Below are 20907 nucleotides of genomic sequence, written 5' to 3' on the forward strand. Positions count from 1 at the left end.
ATAGCAAGTTTATAACTGATCAGTCATAATTAGGCTACAAAAAAAGTGTTATTAAGAAAATCATAAAGAAGAGAAAATACATTTATAGTAGTCTGTTTATCAAAAAATCTGTGTAGCAGTGGACCCATACAGTTCAAACCTCTTTGTTCAAGGGTTAACTGTACTTTGTGAAGCAGTAAATAAATAAGAATTTCAAGTTGTTAAATTTGTTAGACAAGATTATCACAAAAAATAAAACTTTCACACAAAGGAAATGTTACTTTCAAATGGTCTTTTTCATGCTGCCTCTCCCTCTTTTGGAACATTTTAAGTAATGGGCTACAGATGACTCAGAAAACTTTATTTTACAAAATACCTAGTTTCCTAGGATCTAGTCAATAGTGTATTTGTATAAAATTTCTGTTGGGACTTAGAACTTAAGGAACCAACTCCAAATGACACGGTATTGAAACTATTCACATTCAGTATTCTTATTTTGTAATATTTTGAGAACAAGTGCAATTTTCATTAGGATAACCTTTTTCCTGAAGATATAATTTATGTGAGTTTTTAAAGATCTGCTTAAAAAATAAGATATATATTTGAGAGTAGGAATTATCCTTTTCCTTTTATTTGTAGTTCAATGTTAAGCCTAATAATTTTCTAAAGAATTTATTAATACATTAGTAAATATTTAGGAATTTTCCAAGTGGCTATTTCCTTTGTTAATGCTGCTTTTTTTTTTCTTTTCCAGCTTACAGATATGACCCAGACCTGTACATGAGTGACTTTGGTTAGTCAGAGTGAACATTCAATAATGAGTGGTGCAGCTTTGGGACTTGAGATTGTTTTTGTCTTTTTTCTGGCGTTATTCCTACTTCATCGATATGGAGACTTCAAGAAACAGCATAGACTCGTAATTGTTGGAACACTACTAGCTTGGTATCTCTGTTTTCTTATCGTCTTCATATTGCCTCTGGATGTTAGTACGGTAAGAGGTGAAACTGAGTTTTGCAATTCAAAAGGCAATTTTAATCATACAGCATGTTTGAGATATGTTAGTTCTTAAGAGAGCTAAGTTATATAAGGTTATATTTAATATTTTGTATTTAAATCTTACTGTAGGAATTTAATCATTAAAAAGCCTAGACAGGAAGGTAATTGGTGGATAGGTTGGTACCCTCCAGTACCCCTTAAGTACTTGGTAACCTTTTGATTTTTCACTTTTTCACTTTTAAACCATGTGTTCATTTAGACTATATACAATCGGTGCAAGCATGCTGCTGCAAACTCAAGCCCTCCTGAGAATAGCAACATCACAGGATTATATGCAACTGCTGCCCCAGTTCCCAGGTATTTGCTTCCTGTTTTTTTGTTTATTTATTTTAATAGGGTAGAGGAAAATTGCTTTAAAATTATCAATTCTTACCTTTAGGATTTTGTATTTATAAAAATTGATCCTTGTTCTCTATTCACCCCACTACCCCACCTTCTATCCTTTGCTAGTAGACTTTTAATTACCTTGTATTTTATTTAAATTTAAATCTTAAATAAATTTTAAATATTTATTGGTACCCAAAGCCTTTCAGTAGACACTAAGGAGAAATGTGGTGAAGACCTGATCATTTTTAGCCCTGGTTCTGCCTCTTACTAAGAATGTGACTTCCAATGGCTATTTTTCTTTTCAGTCTTACTCTGGTCTAAAAAATGGGGCATTCATTTTCTCTTTTGCCTGATTTATAAGGTTGTATAAAGGGTAAGGAGCTTATTCTATATGTAGGATGTTCCTTTCATATTGTGCATCCTTTGAAATCATTATAGTTTAATTTTTTATTTTTGCTCTTTAGAAGATTTTATTTTTTTAAAATTTTATTTATTCATTTTTTTTACATATTTTTTTTTATTGGAGTTCAATTTGCCAACATATAGCATAACACCCAGTAATCTCTGTACCCAACATGGGACTCAAACTCACAATCCGGAGATCAAGAGTTGCACATTCTATTGATTGAGCCAGCCAGGCACCCTGAAATCATTTTTACTTTTAGACCAAGAATGAATAAAGTTCAAATCATTGAAAGATTATGTAAATTCATATCCAACTTCCAAGTAAAAAACTTTAATAAATGTTGACTAGCTTTTAACAATGCTTTAGGTAGTGTTTGCATGCTTCTTTTTGCAGCTTTTATTTATTTATTTTTTTTAATCTAACCTGAATAAGGGTAAATTTGAAACATTACTCTCCTTTGAAGCACATTAAAAATTGGATCTAGATAAGTAACCATTATGAATTGTTAGAAGCTCCTGGGCTAAATGATATACTTAGGGTCTAGGAAGACTGTTAATGGAAGATACTGTGGTCAGATGCATGTATCTTCAGAAAATTCAAACAGAATTTTACAGATACTGGTCTCTGTCTATGGGAACTGTGCTGCAGTGACTGATTAGTTAGGGCTCCAGTTTCAGGAGTTAATCACCTAATGTCTTTTGCTTCCCTACCCCTCCTCCCTGGAAAATAACCAGCCCCTCAAATGGGGTATGTATTTCTTTTCTTTTAATTTTTTTTTAGGGGGTATGTATTTTTTTTAGGGGGTATGTATTTTAAAGGCAATCAAATCAAAGATTTAGTTTCAATACACATTCCCTTTTAAAGGCTGTCACATTTTCAGTCTGTTAGGTGAGTATCATGCTGTCTTTTTACTCAAGAACTAAAAATACACTGAAAGTTGAAAATTTAAATGGCATTCCTCTTCTAGAACAAACTGTTTTGTTTCCTCTCTGTTTTTTTAGTTTGGTAGTTAGCTTTGAGTTTTAAGTTTTCTATGAAATTTTAGAAGTTAGAGTCAGTAATTTGCATCTGAATGTAAATGAACTTTGCCATGCACAAATTAATTGTATAATTTAAGTAATTATTTATTAATTAGCTATAAATTATTATTAAACAGCCAGCATCCATGTTTCAAGCCATGGAGTTACATTCCTGATGGAATCATGCCAATTTTCTGGAGGGTAGTATATTGGACATCACAATTTTTAACATGGTAAGTGGTAGTGAAGGATTAAAAATTCTTTAAATTTGGTTACAGTTAAAAAAAAGATTATACTTCGTGAACCTTCATATTCTAGAATTTATTCAAGTGTTACTCTTTTTTAAATCTGCACATTCGGGGATCCCTGGGTGGCGCAGCGGTTTGGCGCCTGCCTTTGGCCCAGGGCACGATCCTGGAGACCTGGGATCAAGTCCCACGTCGGGCTCCCAGTGCATGGAGCCTGCTTCTCCCTCTGCCTGTGTCTCTGCCTCTCTCTCTCTCTGTGTGTGTGTGTGTGTGACTATCATAAATAAATAAAAATTAAAAAAAATAAAAATAAATCTGCACATTCTACTTTTCTGCTCATTCAGTTTCTCTCCTATCTTAAAAGAAATGAAAAGAAAAAAACCAGACAAATGAGAAATAGAAAATGAAAACTTTTCCCTATCACTGTTCCCTTCTAGTTACTGCCTTCTCTCTTGACCTTCAATTCAGTCTTCTAGTCCTAGTTTTACATGAAACTGCTCTTGTTAAGGTCATCATTGTCTGTTGGTTTTCTTTCTTTCTGCTTAGCCCAACCTGCTGCATTTCCTTCACAAGTTCTATTTCTGTGGCCCATTTTCATAAATGTTGATGTGTCCTGGGGTCCCATTTTTGGTCATCTTGCTACCTGACCTTCCCTATATGGCTCTGATTATTGCCATAGCCACAATGTATTCCAAATGTTTCTTTCTACCTACTATAGCTTTGTCTTTGTTTGCTTAAGAGATGGGGTGGTGGGAGAGGCAGGGGGAGAGAGACTGAGAATCTTAAGAAGGCTCCATTCCAAAAAAAAAAAAAAAGAAGAAGAAGGCTCCACTCCCAGCATCCCAGCATGGATCCTGTCACAGGGCTCGCTCTCACAACCCAAAGGTCATGACTTGAGCCAAAATCAAGAATCGGAGTCTTAACAGACTGAGCCACCCAGCACCCCAAAGCTTTGTCTTTCTGCTGTGCTCCAAACACATTATTCACTACGTACTGAGCATTTTAGATATTCTGCAGGCAACTAAGCTCTAAAACTGAAGCTAGTGAACATGGCAAGAGAAAAATCAGAGCAGAGTAGAGTAGTGCCCCTGTAGATTCATGTTCATTAAACTTATGTGAGCCCCCAGTATTGCCAGACTTTCCTCCTTTGTGTCTCTAGTCTGCTCACTCTTCATCCACGGTAAGTCTTTCTAATGACTCCAAATCTCAAACTCTACTGTTCCCTTTGTGGCTCTTTCTCTCTCTTTTATGTCCTAGAATCAATCCCTTCTCCCCTTGCAGAGGACTTCACTTTCTACTTCACAGTGAAAATACAAGTCATCAGATGGCAGCTCTTTCAGCTTCTCACCAGCACACCTACCAACCCATCCTTTTCCCTTCCTCTCAAAGAATGAGTCACTCTCAAAGTTGACTTCAGAGTGAAATCTCTCTTCCTGAAATATGGACCCATCCCCTTCAGCTCTTGTTACCTATACTTGCAGCTGCCAGTTTCAACAAAGCATACACAATTCTCTCATCTTTTTGAAAAAAAGAAAGAAAAAAAACAAAAAATCTCTCACATACAACCGTTTCCAACTTCCTGGCTTCTAACCTCATTGATGAGTACATCATAGCTTAATTTTTGGAGGGAGGCTTGTTTATTGAATTATAAATTGGTATAGAAAAATGACAAATTGTGTTTAGTTTGACTTTTTTCAAAGTGAATACACCCGGATAATTAGCACTCAGTTGATAATATAGAACATTGATAATGTGTATGCTACATCTAGAAGCTTCCCTCATACACCTCTGCCACTCCACCCCCATCAAAAGTAGCCATGATTCTGACATCTATAGATTAGTTTTACCATTTTTAAGCTTTATAAACATGGAGTTATGTGGTATGTATTTTTCTGCATCCCTTTTTTGGCTCACAAATTTGGAAGATTCATCTATGTTGTATTGCGTGTATCAGTGTTCTTTTCTTTTTCATTTCTGGAAAATCTTCCGTGATATCAATATGCCACAGTATATCCTACCTAGCCAGACTTCTCAAATGAATTGTCTGCATGTACTATCTTCATTTACTCATTGCTCACTCTATCCTCAACTTATCAAAGCCTTGTTTTTTGTTTTTTTTTTGCCCCACATCACTCATACACACAGGTTCTGCATTAACTTGACTTCTTGGCAACATTTGATTATTGTTTTCTCTCCACTTTGAAACACTTCCTTCTCCTGTTTTCTCCTCCATTTGCTCCATGGTTTTCTTCCATACCTCTCTGCTATTTTTTCTCTGTCTCCTTTGCTGGCTCTTCCTCCTCCTGTGTCTCTCCCTCTCCTTTAAAATAGTATCTTTCACAGGCTCAACCTCAGCTCTTTCCTTTTCCTTCTACATATTTACCTTTCTAAATCTCATCTGCTCATGTCATGTCAGTACCACAGATGTGGTGAGGACTCCTCTGAATCTGTGTTTCTACTCCTTTCTACTGAATTCTGAAGCTGGATGGCCGACTACCTCCTGTGCAGCTCGTTTGAGATGTGTCCTAAGTACTTCACCTCAGTGTAGTCATAGCCAGGCTTCCCTCCTGCTTCTTACCATATCGCCACCCCTTACCTTCTCCTATATAGTCCCAATTTTGTTACCTTTCAGTCCATTCTTCCTGCTAAAGCCTTATCAGTCTTTAAAAGACTTAAATTTGATCATGGCTCCCTTAAAGAAAAAGGTTCCTCATTGTCTAAATGCAGTCCAAAGTCTTCATAAAGACTCTAAAGGTCTTTTTTTCTTAGATTCATCTTAAGTCACTCATACTGTCGTACTCTCTGCTGGTCATTGTGGCCCCCTTTTCTCCCAGAGATGTGCTTTGCTTTCTCCAAAATTTAATATTACAAAATACTCAGTCATGTATTAGAGTTTGTTCAGTATTAATAATTACTCAAATCATATTTATTTGTGAAAAGAACTACACATTACAATTGAGATTCACATAATTCTAGTGTTTGAGATGAGAAGACATATCAATTGTTTCTTTAATCATATTTTTTTTCCAAATGTCCAGGATTCTGTTACCTTTTATGCAGTCATATGCAAGATCAGGAGGGTTTTCCATTACCGGAAAGATCAAAACTGCACTGATTGAGAATGCAATTTATTACGGCACCTATTTGCTGATTTTTGGAGCATTTTTAATTTATGTAGCTGTAAACCCACATTTGCACTTAGAATGGTAAGAAAACTTGTCTTCTTAACATTGTTTCTATATATATTTGCAGTTTTTAAAATTTATTTTTAAGTCATACATGCAGATAAATAGACATTTCATTGAGGAACATGTCAAGTTATGTGTATAGGTTCCCCAGAAAGAAATCCCAGTAATCCCTCTTACTAAGAAGGAAAAAATGGAATAATATATTTAAATGTAGCTATTAGACAAAGGACTAATGCTTTGTTTAATAGCTATGTGTTAGAAGTGTTAACTCTTATGATTTTTTAAAAGTTTTTATTTAAATTCCAGTTAGTTAACATACAGTGTAATATTAGTTTTGGGTGTATAGTTTTGTAATGACAAAATAATTAGTTTTCCTTTTCATTGGAATTTGTGAATGTTTTTTCTTTTGTTCTGACTATCATTTGAAGGCATATTTCTCTTTGATGATAGGTTCAGACATTATAATAACAAATGTGCGTTATACTTGTGATCTATATATGTGAAGAGATAGATCTCAGAAATTTAGTAATGGAGCAGTAATGAATCTCACTATCGCATTCCTGTAGGTATGCCTCAATGTAAGTTAAAATATTTTTTAGGCTTTAAAATTTTTTCAGGCTTCTCTTGGTTAATTAATACTAAGAAAGCACCTAATGAAAAAATTGTCTTTTCTTTGGACAAAATATGTATATTTTTTGCCAGGAATTATCCTAGACTCTAATTTTAACTATTATAGAAGCAGTGTTTCCTGTGTTAAACTCTATTTCTGCAGTCACACTCTAACTTCCTCTTAGAACGTGCAGACTATCTGCTGTCACTAAAAAAGTAACTGAGGCTTGGAAGATAATTTTTTTCATATAGAATCCTAGCCATCACTTAGGGCCATTTTCTAAAAAACGATTTAACACTAGTTAGCTTTATTTTATATTTTTCGTGGAAAAATAACTGTCACAGCTGTCTGCTTATGTTTCCTCCTCCTCAGGAACCAGCTTCAGACAATCGGGATAGCTGCAGCAAATACGTGGGGCCTGTTCCTTCTTGTGCTGCTGTTGGGGTACGGTTTGGTAGAAATTCCTCGGTCATACTGGAATGGAGCAAAAAGAGGTTATCTGCTTATGAAAACGTATTTTAAGGCAGCCAAACTGATGACAGAGAAAGCAGATGCAGAAGAGACTTTAGAAGATGTCATGGAGGTGAGCATATTTAAACCTCACATTACAGCCAGTCACGGTTGGTTTGTTGCTGCTGTTGTTCTTAGCACACTGATGGGCTTTACACTGAAAATTTGGTGATGTGTGATCCTTCAGAATGGTCCATCCATTAGCATGACTTCTTATTGGCAGTTCAGCTTCACAAGATGTCCTCTCTACCTTCCAACCAACAAAGATTAAACGAGAATATATTCAACAGTGCAGGGTTATGCTTGTTATTTTGGGATAACTTTGAATAGCACCCCTCTCCCAGGTTAGTTGATCAATTATATGGTTATGCTGACATGCATTCCTTGGTCCTCTAGACACTTAAATATTCAGCACCCATTTTTTTTAAGTGAATGAATAAATGAACAGAAGAATATGTGTTGTCACTGAAAAATCTGGTGTGGCTTTTTTACATTTTTCCCTACAAAATGTAAGAATGGTAGAAGACAATTCAAAATGTAAGAGTAAGTCTACAAATAGTATTCTGTTACATTTCCTCAGGCTTCTGATGGCTACTACTACATTTTTCAAAATAAATAATTTATGTGTAACTAATTTTATGTTTATATCTGGTTTATTTGGAAATTTATATTTGAAAATTTGAGTTCTTGAGGAAAAATATGAAAATTTATATTTGATAATAATATTTATTTATTTATTTAAAAGATTTTATTTATTCATTCATGAGAGACACAGAGAGAGAGAGAGGCAAAGACACAGGTAGAGGGAGAAGCAGGCTCCCCTCAGGGAGCCCGATGTGGGACTTGATCCTGAACTCCAGGATCACACCCTGAGCCGAAAGCAGAGCTCAACTGCTGAGCCATCCAGGCGTCCCGATGAAAACATATTTAAAAGATAATTTAAATTTGATAGTGTTTCCCTTAAAAGTTGATACTAGATTCAGTTTTTCCAGGTTTGAGGAATATGACTTATATCAGTTATTCAGTATTCCTTCAAGAAATGTAAATCCCATTAATTACAGCAAGACCTCGATTTGACTAGGAGGAATCATCAATGTCTGAAGAAAGATGGATTTTGTTGTTGTTATTTGTTAAGTAAGAACCTTCTACTAAGGAACAGGGTGTCAGAAATTAGGACTGGCACTGGTGCTTTCTTTGTTATTTTAACACATATGTAAGGGATTTAAAAATTTTTAGAAAAGTGTACAAAATATTAATTTGATACATTTATATATTTATTTTGAGAAACCCTTCTTTCCCTAATGGATGATTTGAAAATAGCAGCAGGTCCACGTACATAGCAGAACTCCCACCCTTTCACCCCCCATCAAACAATGCATGATTTGTCACATGTGAGTTTCTTTGCCCATTTGTTTCAAGGGAACTTGGGGTCTTTTATGTTTTTCTGAACATCTACAAATTTGTAAGCTTGAGAAAATGTTTTCATCATTTAATAAATACTTGTCTTCTTGATGAGTTAAGTGCCATGCAGAACTGGCCATTAGGATACTAACTGTCTAGAGTGGAAAATTATACAGTCTGTGGCCAATGTGATGTGAAGGATACAAAGGCACAGTGGTAGTAAAGAGAGGCTTCACTTCTGAATAGTGATCAGAAAAGGAAGTGAAGTGTGATCTGGGCCTTGAAGGATGGATAGAATTTTCATAGCTGACAGCATCCTGGTCAGATACCAGGTTTTAAAACCAAATTAATTGACCATAAGGTTGATGTGGAAAAGACAAAGCTTGTAAGATTTAGAAGACAGGTTGTAGCCAAAATAGCAGGCCCATGAATGTCAGACTGAAAAGTCCAGACTATCTTTTGAAAGCAGTAGGGAATCATTTTAACACCCTGCAGTGGGAAGAGACCTGATCCTCTATGTTTTTTAGGATGATCTGTCTGATGGAGGTGTGCAAAATAAGGCATGGAACAAGAATATGAATACTTTGAGCAAAAATGTTCAAAATAGACTGGTTTTGAATACATTTTTAACATAACAAAAGTCAATCACCTTTTTTTTTTGGTAATTATTAATTATATTATTCACTTATCCATAAAATCTCCCAAATACAGTTTTGTAAAAACCAGCTTAGTGTTTTTATGTTTTTCTCTGTGATGAATATATTCATCTGTGTGTCTGTTATTTTTCTTTGGAGCATTAATAAACTTATAAGCCGTGTCAAACCATTCAAAAGGTATTTGCTAGAGGCATAAGAGATCATCTCTACCATTTGTCATTTTTTGAGGTGGAGAATTTGGGGGAGGGAGAAACAGCCACTATTTAAAATTGCCCATTAGCCTGACTTCATAGATGCTGTTTGCCCTGCCTAGTGATGAGGCACAGTGATGTCAGTGCTCTAAGTTACGTTATATTATTTTATTTATTTTTTAAAGATTTTATTTATTTATTCATGAGAGACACACACACACAGAGAGGCAGAGACACAGGTAGAGGGAGAAGCAGGCTCCATGCAGGGACCCTGACGTGGGACTCGATCCCGGGTCTCCAGGATCACACCCTGGGCTGAAGGTGGCGCTAAACCACTGAGCCACCAGGGCTGCCCTAAGTTACATTATTTTATTGTATTGTATTGTATTGTATTGTATTGTATTGTATTGTATTGTATTGTATTTATTTTATTTTTTAATAATAAATTTATTTTTTATTGATTTTCAATTTGCCAACATACAGAATAACACCCAGTGCTCATCCTGTCAAGTGCCCCCCTCAGTGCCCGTCACCCATTCACCCCCACCCTCTGCCCTCCTCCCCTTCCACCACCCCTAGTTCATTTCCCAGAGTCAGGAGTCTAAGTTACATTATTTTAGATGAAGAAAATAAGCAATATTTCAAATACTTTCTACACTTCATGGAAGTTACGAACTTTTAAAGGAATCTTAAATTTATAACAGATATAGTAAATATCATTAGTTAACTGTTTCAGTACTTATTTTTGTATAATATGGCTCAAAAATTTTAAAGGAAAAATACAGTATTTTCATGCATAATTTATAAGCAGACTGTATGGTTCATATTCAAAGTTGTACTAACAAGTCAACAAAATTTGAAGGCAATTTAGTAATACAATGCAATGATGATTCGAGAGTCTTTTAAAAACCCAAGTCTTAATCCTGTCACACTCCTGCAGTTAGGCCTCACTCAACTGACCTCAGATGAACTGTTACCAAGGCCTTCTGGAGGGCTTTGGTTTTCTTCAGCCGGATCAAGTGCTGCTCAGGCGCTTACTCTCCTTTTCTTCCCATGGTCACATTACTTCTTTCAGTTCCTTGAAACTCTTCATGCACTTCTGCTTGGAGGCCTTCATACAGGCTGCCCCTCTGTTTGGAATAGTCTTGCCCCTTCCTTTGGTTGGCTGACCTACCTCCTACTCATTCTTTTTATCTCAGCTTAAGTAATAAGTTTATCAGAAAGCCTCCCACACTGGATTACATAGTATTTTCCATACCATTTCTTTTTGAATAATGTGTTTTCTTCCTTAAGCTAAACTCCTGACAGGAGCAATGTCTACTGGTACAGAGTATAAGGTCTACATAGTTTAAATTTTGATAGTTATTGCTAAATTACCTTCCAAAGAAGTTATATAATTTTGCCAGAAAACTTCTTATTTTTAAAATTTGTAATTGTTTTTAGTGAGCTTGATGATCTTACCAGACATTTCACAATAGTTTCTTATGTGTCTTCCCAATCTTTGCTTGATTTGTAAGCACTCTCTATATAATAAGGGAAGTGATTTTTTTTGTCATATAAGACATAAATATCTTTTCATAATTTTGTCTATATGACAGATGGTCCTAGGGCCATTCTCTACTCTACAATCAGAATGTGCTTTTTAATACTCTGGTCAGTTTCTCTGCCTCCCAGCCCTTGAACATGTCGTTTGTTTTGCCAAGAACAGTGGTTCCAACTCTTTTTTTTTTATTCCATTAGTATTATAGAATATTGTTGTTTTTTGCGAACTACAGGTTGTAAAGATTCCCCCGCAACCCCTTTATACCTTTCAAAATCCCTAACTTGTTTATTACCTCACCATCAGCCCATAATCTTTTTTTTTTAAAGATTTTATTTATTTATGTGAGAAACCCATAGAGAGAGGCAGAGACATAGGCAGAGGGAGAAGCAGCTTCTCATAGGGAGCCCAATGTGGGATTCGATCCCAGGACCGTAGGGATCACACCCTGAGCCAAAGGCAGATGCTCAACCACTGAGCCACGTAGGCATCCCATCAGCCCGTCATCTTTAAAGACCTGTAATGTCATGTCTTCCTACCACATTCTCCAGTATGGACTACGGTGACTTTCCACCTAGCACAGTGCTGGCATTAGTGTGCTCTTAATAAACAAATGTGGAATGAGTCAGTAGTTGTGACTGCTGTAGAGGACTCTCTCATTGGAAAGGGGCAGGTGCTTTGTGATGTTTGTTTCCTGTTGCTTCCTCTGATTTCTTCACCGTATTTTAGATGATGAGATAATTGAGCTTCCTGAGCCAGGTGGAGGAGTGCAACATCGCAAAGTTTGTCTGATCCTTCATGGCTTTTTTATAATGCCTGCTCATCATTGTGTACAAGTCAGCAAATGATAAGGGAATAAATCTTAGAAAGTAGTAAAAAAACATGAGGATATAGGTATTGCTATCCTATAATTCTGTATTTTTACTTAACATTCTCAATAACTTAATCAGTGAATGGAGCTTCATGTGTACGCTGAATAATTTGGGTTGAAATTAAACTTGTGAGAACATATATGGTACCTAGAACAGTTTCATTTGAAGCATATGATGTATAGAAATGGAAATATTTTTATTCCTCTTACTCTTTTTTATAGGAGGTTCGTAAAGTGAATGACAGCATCAAGTATAACCACCCATTGAGAAAATGTGTTGACACGATTCTTAAAAAGGTGATTAATTATAATCCTCATCTTTTTTCTTTTGACATACAAATTTGTAGAATATAATATTATAATAGAAGTATCAGAAAAGTATGAGAACAGCCTATGACTCAGGTCTTCTCATATCCTTTCCATTTTCAATGAAATATTAACCATAAACTGGTAGTAATCTGCACATAGAATTTGTTCAGTAGTTATTACGAGTTTAACATTTAATTATTGGCAATATTTTTCATTGAAATCTGGATGTAGAAGTTACGTTAATATGTATACTGATTGCTATGATGCAGCAATAGAGATGGACCGTCACAGTTTCTAAGTGTCATTGAATGTGGTCATTATAATAAACTAGGGCCTCAGTAATCTCTTTCACTTGCTCCCTGCATGTCAGTTTACAATATATGAAGTACATCGTAAAATGAATGGCCCTATGAGATACTTAAGACAGATATTTAACAAGAAGCCATACAATTAAGGTTTTACTGCATTGGGATTGAATTGGGGTATTTGTATACTTCCAAAATGATTATTCCAAAAATGAGCTGTTCAGTCATTGTCTTTGCAACCATAGAACCACTGAACTATTTCTTTTCCTCTATTTTAAATCTGTTATGCTGATTATTAGCTAGTGTTCCCTTTGACTAAGATGATGGTCATGAGAATCAATTCTCTAATCATTTCTCTTACAATGCTACCTTTTGAGACCTATTCAGAGAGGTTAAGTAACTTGCCCAAGTTCAGGTAAGTAATGAATAACTAACAAGACAGATGACCCCAAATCATGTGTTTTTCTGTTCCATGCCTTTTAAAAATCCAACATCTTGGATTTATTATGATTCTTCTTCATTTTTACCTAGGAAAATAATAGTTTCATCATGTGCCTACATAACCTAATCCTCTCAGATACTTATTGCTTCATGTAGGTAACTCCCTTACCCTACCACAGCTAGTATATCTGATAATAAAGATTAATATTAATAGGAGAAGGAAGACACTCAATATATCTAAAACATTTTCAAGAAAATGTCAGGAACTAAAAATCCAACCATCTAGAGATGCCAATGAAAGAAGATGATGTTTTTGAGAATACTAGACATGCCCAAGAATAGAAGATTTTGTAATAAAAATAAAATTTTTAAGTTTTTTGAAAATGAGACTTTAAAAAATCTGCTTGTCCCTTTTAGTGCCCTACAGAATATCAGGAAAAAATGGGTAGGAACATGGATGATTATGAAGATTTTGATGAAAAGCATAATACCTACCCAAGTGAAAAGAGTCTGGTAAAACTACATAAACAGGTAACTTTATTAATAATAGCTTTTTTTACTTACTGATAATTTTAGTTAGATTTATAATTACTGTCCACATAAAGGGAATTTTGAGTGAATATGTATTTGAAACTTTCTTTGATCCTGTGCATTTTTCTTTTTGAATTGTTTTAACTATGTGTTTCTTAACAGGGTTACTGTTGGTATTTGGGGAAGGAGAATTATTCACTGAACCTAATTGTTACATGTGTTGTTGAATACTAACATCCTTGGCTCAACCCAGCAAGTGCCACGGACATTTCCCCATTGTTATGAGAACCAAAATATGCTGTCTGGCAGGAAGATGAAACACTGCTGGATCAGAACACTGAAAGACATATTCCCCTGTTCTCTTTTTTAGGTGATTTATTCAGTTCAGAGGCACCGTCGAACTCAAGTACAATGGCAGATTCTTCTGGAGCAAGCATTTTATCTAGAAGATGTAGCAAAAAATGAAACTAGTGCTACTCATCAGTTTGTTCATACCTTTCAGTCACCAGAGCCAGAAAACAAATTTATCCAATATTTTTATAATCCTACAGTTGGTACGTAATTTGACATAATTTCAAAATTTAATGATAATTTTTCTAAGTGCAGAGTTGAATCATATTTGTATTATTTGATATATACCATGTGGTACTATATATTTGATAAACCTCCCCTCTAAAAATATTTTACTGGTTATATAACAGATTATCAGTTTCTACTGTTACTTTACAGTTAACCAAAATTCTATCCAAAAATATATGCAATGCATCAAGCATATTATGTATTCATAATACATACTCTAAAAAATTAGAATTTTAAGCAATTTTATATCATAAGCTTGGGTCTCTTCTTCAGTCTTGACATACTACTAAAATATTTCCCTAACAAGTCTTTGATTATTTATATCTATTGGTCTATTTACAAGACCTACACTGAGTATTTGTAATTATTTCATTCTCTCTTTTTTTTAAAGATTTTATTTTTTTATTCATGAGAGACACAGAGAGAGGGAGGCAAGGACACAGGCAGAGAGAGAAGCAGGCTTCATGCAGGGAGCCCAAAGTGTGGGACTTGATCCTGGGACTCCAGGATCACACCCTGGACTGAAGGCAGGCACTCAACTGCTGAGGCACCTATTTCATTCTCTTTAATGATTGTTTGTCACACTCTCTTCAAACGTTATCAGATTTAGTATGAAGAACTTAATGAAAATATGCCAAAGTGTCATAGTATTAACACTTCCATTTACCTTATTTTTCTAAATAAACCTTATGTTCTCTTTCTCATATTTGGTCTTGAGTATGAAGACAATGCCCATAATGTATCTTGGAAAACTCCTTCAGCAAAGATCTTTTCTAATTAAATAAAAGAAATACTTATTTTCATTCATTTGACAAGTATTTGAGAACATATATGTTATCCATCGTTGGGTGCTTGGGTACTTACTTATCAGTAAGTGTAAAGATGAAAATTCCTCTTTGTGGAGTGAGAAAAATAAACAATGTATACATAGAGGTGTGAAGAAAGTGCTGAGTAGGTAGCTGGCTGTAGAAATGGGAATTCAGGGGAGAAGTCTGGTCTACAAGTAAAAATCAGGCATCATCAGTGTATCATATCAGTGAGCTATGGGTCAGAATAAAATCAACAAAGAAGTAAATGATAAAAGCGAGAGAAAGTCAGAGGACCAAATCGAGGCATTCCAGAATGTAAACATTGGGTTGATGAGGAGGAACCAGGAAAAAGGCTAAAAGAGAAGTGGCCAGTGAAGTAGGAAGAAAAGCAGGATGGTGAGGTGTTTTGAGGAAAGGGGTATGTAAAGCACCTTTCCAAATGTTGTAGATGCGTCTACAGTCACATGAAGCCTTGGCCATTGGATTTCAGAGAAGTGAGGTGGAGGTTGAGGGGATAAGAAAGCTTAGTTGGAGTTTAAAAGAAATAAGGAGAGCAATTAAGAGGCAGAGAATAGAAAATGTAAAATGTTTTCCTTATAAAAGGGAGTAGAGAAAAGAAGTAGTAGCTGAAGGAGGATGGCAGGGTCAAGATCAATCATAGCATGTAATTTGGGAACAGTGTCTTGGAAGAAATGTAATGAGAGAGGAGCATGGCTCTGCTGATGTTCATGAGAAGGAGCCATGAAATGGGAAATAGTGAACAGCAGAGAATCCCCTTAGATTAGGAAGTAAGGCACAAATGTACCTGAGCAGGTAAGAAGAGGTGGTAGTGGGAACTTGGGGAGGCTCCCTTCTGCCAGCTACTCTGTGAAATGCTAAGAGTAAGTATAGGAGAAGAGATTTGGGAGATTTGAAGAGAGAAGGGAAGGTACAAAATAGTTGCTAAGGAGAAAAGGCCTGGGAGAAGATTGGTGAATTATAATCGGCTAGCCAGGCAGTGCTCAAGGTCCGCCTGAAGCTGGGAAGTAAGAGTTTAAGTGAGACCAGTCAGCAAAGTTGTGTGTCTCCCTTTTGCGGTGTGCAGCTCCATGGGTGCAGGCTCAGAGCAGCTGGAAAGTTGGATCTGACCAGGGTGTGGCTTCAGTTAGCAACTGCAGAGAAGCAAGAGAGGGCAAAGAAAGTGGGATGTTGGAGACTAGTTCTCCTCAAAGACTATAGAATCCGAGCTGGTAAAGAAAGCAATAGGGTACCAGGGCCTTAAGGGCAATACAAAGGTGCTAGAATGAATGGATCATTGATGCAGGTAAGGTCAGTCAGTGGAATTGGAATATTAGATGAAGATATTGCTTGGAAACAGGGACCCAGTAATGAGATTAAAAGGAAGGGTGGGAGTTATTGGCAGTGAGAGGCTTAGGGATGAGGGGTGTGCGTGAGTTGCAAGGGTGGGGTGGAGATGAGACCTCTGGGGGAAAGGAGGGCAAGGAAGTGAAAGACTCCAAAGGGACTAAAAAAAGGATCATCAGGGGATCCCTGGGTGGCACAGCAGTTTGGCGCCTGCCTTTGGCCCAGGGCGCCATCCTGGGGACCCGGGATCGAATCCCACATCGGGCTCCCGGTGCATAGAGCCTGCTTCTCCCTCTGCCTATATCGCTGCCTCTCTCTCTCTCTCTCTCTCTCTCTCTCTCTATCTCTCTATCATAAAAAAAAAAAAAATCATCAGTTTGGACCATGAGCTCACCAGGAATTGTGCTGAGAGTAAGGTTGAAATTTTTAGTGTGTGAGTTCAGAACTCAATACCTCAGTGAATGAAGTGAAAATACAGCCTTTTCAATTTGGGTAGCTTTTTTCTTTTTCTTTGTTTCTTTTTTTTTTACTTTTATTTTTTTTTATACCTAAAGTCAGACTTAACTGGGAATTGTCAGATTAGTACAAATAATTCTTGTATATGCTTCACCCAGATTCTCCACATGGTAATGGTTTACCCGAATTTATCTTTTTTTCCTTAATCTTTTCAGAGTTGAATCCAGATGTGATGCCATTTTCTCCTAAATGCTTCAGTGTAGAATTTCTAAAAATAAGGACATTTTCTTATATAACCAAATACAATGATCAAACCAGGAAATGAACTTTGATATGGAACTGTTATCTATAGACCTTAATCAAATTATCCCAAAATATTCTTTGTTAAAAATCCCAGATTTTTTAGTGAAAGGGAATAAAGGGGAAAGGAGAAAATATGAGTGGGAAATATCAGAAAGGAAGACAGAACATGAAAGACTCCTAACTGGGAAATGAACTAGGGGTGGTGAAAGGGGAGGTGGGTGGGGGGGGGTTGTGACTGCGTGACGGGCCCTGATGGGGGCACTTAATGGGATGAGCACTGGGTGTTATTCTATATGTTGGCAAATTAAACACCAATAAAAAATAAATTTATAAAAAAAAATCCCAGATTTTTAAAATGCAGCACACTCAAGTGTCATGTCGCCTTAGTTTTCTTTTATCTGAAACGATTTCTCAGCTTCTTTTTGTTTTATGACGTTGATATTTTTGGAGACTCTAGGCCAGTTTTTTATTGGGTATCCCTGAGTTTGAGTCTGATATTTCCTCATGTTGGATGCAGGCTTTACATTTTGGGTGGGAATACGGTGGCACTGATACTGTGTTCTCAGTGCTTCATGGCAGGAGGCACATGATGTTACTTTGTCCCATTACTGGTGATTATTTGGCGAGGAGCCAAATCTGCCTGGTTCCTCTGTTGTGAACTTAACTGTTTTCCTCTTTGCAGTTATAGATCTTGTTTGGGGATATTTTGAAGTAATGTAAATACCCACTTACTCCTTTAATGGTTTTCCTAATTTTTTTCTTTTATCTTCCAGAATGGTACTGGGAATGTCTTTTGCGACCATGGTTTTATAGGATACTTGCTGTGGTTTTGTCCATCTTCTCTGTGATTGTTGTGTGGTCCGAATGCACATTTTTTAGCACTACACCTGTCTTATCCCTCTTTGCAGTCTTCATACAGCTGGCTGAAAAAACGTACAATTATATTTATATTGAGGTTGGTTTATTTCATTTCTGTCATAAACATGTGTCAGTTCATAGTATAGTTGTCAACTGTTATTTTTTCTTTATTTATTTTACTAACAATGAAAGCAGTAAAGTTCCCTGCGCTGTTATTATTCAGACTTTCAAAAATGGTCTTCATCCATTTACCTAAACTAAGAATTGTGTTTGAGGGAAGATGACAAGGTGCAAAATAGTACAGAATCCTTTTATGAGAATACTTTGACCCTCTTTATGCCAGTGAAGCTATTTAATTTAGAGTCTTCATATGGAGAATTGCCAAGGGAGTGGGAGAATGGGCGCACTTTAGGAGGTAGATTTGAAACTCATGGACAGGTTGTTGAACTGGTTGAGATGTAGATTTTTTTATAAATTCATTTTCTTAGATGGTTAAGAAAAACTGTTACTGTGTTTAAATTTTAGGATGTCAATAAATGTTAGCCGGAAATAAGGGATACTGCTTAAGAAAAGTATATAAAGTACCCAAGTCGATTAGTCTTAAGCTGGTTTTGCTTCTTTTTCAGATTGCTTGTTTCCTTTCCATCTTCTTTCTGAGCATCTGTGTTTATTCTACTGTGTTCAGGATTCGTGTATTTAACTATTATTACTTGGCTTCACATCACCAAACTGATGCTTACAGCCTTCTTTTCAGTGGCATGTAAGTAGGACTGTGTATAGAGACAAGCGGGTGACTCCATTGCATGCATTCTATGGATTTCTCATTTATTTCTTGTTTACGGATGTTCCACTAGCACCTGTATCTATGTGAGCTCATTGATTAGGTTCAAGCATTAGTTAGATGTTTGCTGACTAAATCCTGCTTGAAGCTTAAGGTTATATTAGGTTTGCTAGGTTAGAGAGAAAAAGAAAGACAGCCTGGATTTACAAATCAGAGATTCAGTAAATAGATTAGTAAATACTAGGATCATTTGAAAATTTGGGGGCTAAGTCAGACCTAGAGAGTTCTGAGATTTGGTGGCATCAAACTGCATTATGAGGGCTTGAGAAAACAAACAGGAATAATCTTTGCTAAGAAATTTAGTAAGTCCAGTTCCCCTTGAGGATATTGCTGTCCTTGCCATTCTGAGACAGATTACACAGATGGTAGACTTGAAAAAAGTGCATATGTAGCACTCCACAAATTGTTAGGATAAAGCAGCAGCAAACACCATCAAAGTAGGCAGTCTGAGGCTGGAGTTGTGCTGTGTGGGTGTTGGTATTTTAGGGAGATGCAATTAATAGGATTTTCAGAATATCTCTCAGGTAAGGACATTTCACATTAAGAATTCAAGGTAAATATACATACTGATGGAAATAATAGTTATATTTCAATATAGTAAAATGTATTTTGCTACTATTTTTTTTTACATATTCTGTTTATAAATGCGTTTTTACAGGTTATTTTGCCGTTTGACTCCTCCGTTGTGTCTTAATTTCTTGGGTTTGACCCATATGGATTCATCCATCTCTCACCAGAATACACAGCCAACTGCTTATACATCTGTAAGTATAGTCAGAAAACAGTTTTTTAAGATTGTCTCTATGAGATGTATTATTGTGGATTTTTTTTTTAAAGATTTTATTTATTCATGAGAGACACAGAAAGAGAGAGGCAGGGACATAGGCAGAGGGAAAAGCAGGCTCCACGCAGGGAGCCTGATGTCGGACTCGATCGCAGAATTCCAGGATCACACCCGAGCCAAAGGCAGATGAGACGTTTAACTTCTGAGCCACCCAGGCGTCCCATACTGTGGAATTTCTTGTAATGCCAGCAAAAAAGTTTTGTAGTGTTATTAGGATCTTTTTTTAATATCAAACTTTCTTTTAAAGGTTGTATATGTAACTACTAATGACTGGATAAAAATTATTTTTTTTCTCTCTTTTATTGTAAAAAAAGTTTTTTGGTGCACATTGCTTGTGCAACTGAGCAATATCAATAGACTTCATCTATAATATTAGCTTTTATATTTATAATCTTTATGTACACAATAAATTTCAATAATATTTATAAAATATTTTCTTTAGATGAAAACCTCAATAAATAAGCAAATTCAGACATAATTTACATATAACATATTAGTTTAAAATATACAGCAGAATGATATGATGTATGTATATATTTTGAAATGACTGCCACAGTATCTTTAGTTAACATCAGACTGTTTTTTTTTTTCTTATGATGAGAACTTAAAAATCAATCCATTTAGAGCTTTATTTCTACTTTTCGAAAACTCCAAATTTGTTAATATGCTGGGTTAAGAGTGAATTTTCTAAAGGTGGAAAGTAATGAAAAATACAGAACTGTACTAATTTAACTTCCTTTTTTTCCTTTGGCTTGTTAGATTATGGGTTCCATGAAAGTTTTATCCTTTATCGCAGATGGATTCTATATATATTATCCTATGTTGGTGGTAATTCTCTGCATTGCTACTTACTTTAGGTAAGAAACTTAACATTGATAATTTTTCCTCCTACTCTTGTCCAATCTGGATATCCTGTCTCAAAGCTGTTTTTAAATATTTACTGGTCAGGTTTTGGTTGTTGTTTGTTTTATTGTGGCTTTCGGGGAACTGTAGGTAGTTTAAAGGATTTGCTTAAGTGATGAGGACAGGTTTTCACTCTGAAGGTATTTTTAAGAAAAGAGAAGTACAGTCATTCTTTTATAAGTATTTAGGCTACAAGTGATAGGATTGATTACAGAATGTTAACTCTAAGTCCTGGCCTTCAACACCTGACAGTTGATTTAGCTTATAAAATAATCCCATGCCCACTTTTTATCCAGTAACATAAATGAGTCTAAGGGCTTTCCCCACAATCATTGCTGGGTTTCTAGATGTCTTAGACCTTAGCCAGCACAAAATATCATGT

At 35.9% G+C, this 20907-nt stretch overlaps 1 protein-coding gene across 5 annotated transcripts in view; it reads left to right on the plus strand.

The window, feature by feature from the left end:
- LMBRD2 (LMBR1 domain containing 2) overlaps positions 1-20907 on the plus strand; it is a 43961-nt gene that overhangs the window by 7627 nt on the left and 15427 nt on the right. For all 5 annotated transcript variants that reach the window (XM_038535313.1, XM_038535316.1, XM_038535312.1 and 2 more), the window contains exons 2-13: positions 734-970; positions 1235-1332; positions 2925-3020; positions 6074-6241; positions 7206-7416; positions 12225-12299; positions 13475-13588; positions 13959-14142; positions 17853-18034; positions 18564-18697; positions 19437-19542; positions 20382-20479. In XM_038535313.1, coding sequence (XP_038391241.1) covers positions 797-970; positions 1235-1332; positions 2925-3020; positions 6074-6241; positions 7206-7416; positions 12225-12299; positions 13475-13588; positions 13959-14142; positions 17853-18034; positions 18564-18697; positions 19437-19542; positions 20382-20479 — 1640 coding nt within the window. In that variant the 5' untranslated portion in view covers positions 734-796. The remainder of the gene's footprint in view (positions 1-733; positions 971-1234; positions 1333-2924; positions 3021-6073; positions 6242-7205; positions 7417-12224; positions 12300-13474; positions 13589-13958; positions 14143-17852; positions 18035-18563; positions 18698-19436; positions 19543-20381; positions 20480-20907) is intronic.

Source organism: Canis lupus, chromosome 4 (genome assembly GCF_011100685.1).
Source record: "Canis lupus familiaris isolate Mischka breed German Shepherd chromosome 4, alternate assembly UU_Cfam_GSD_1.0, whole genome shotgun sequence".
In the NCBI taxonomy this organism is placed as follows: domain Eukaryota; kingdom Metazoa; phylum Chordata; class Mammalia; order Carnivora; family Canidae; genus Canis; species Canis lupus.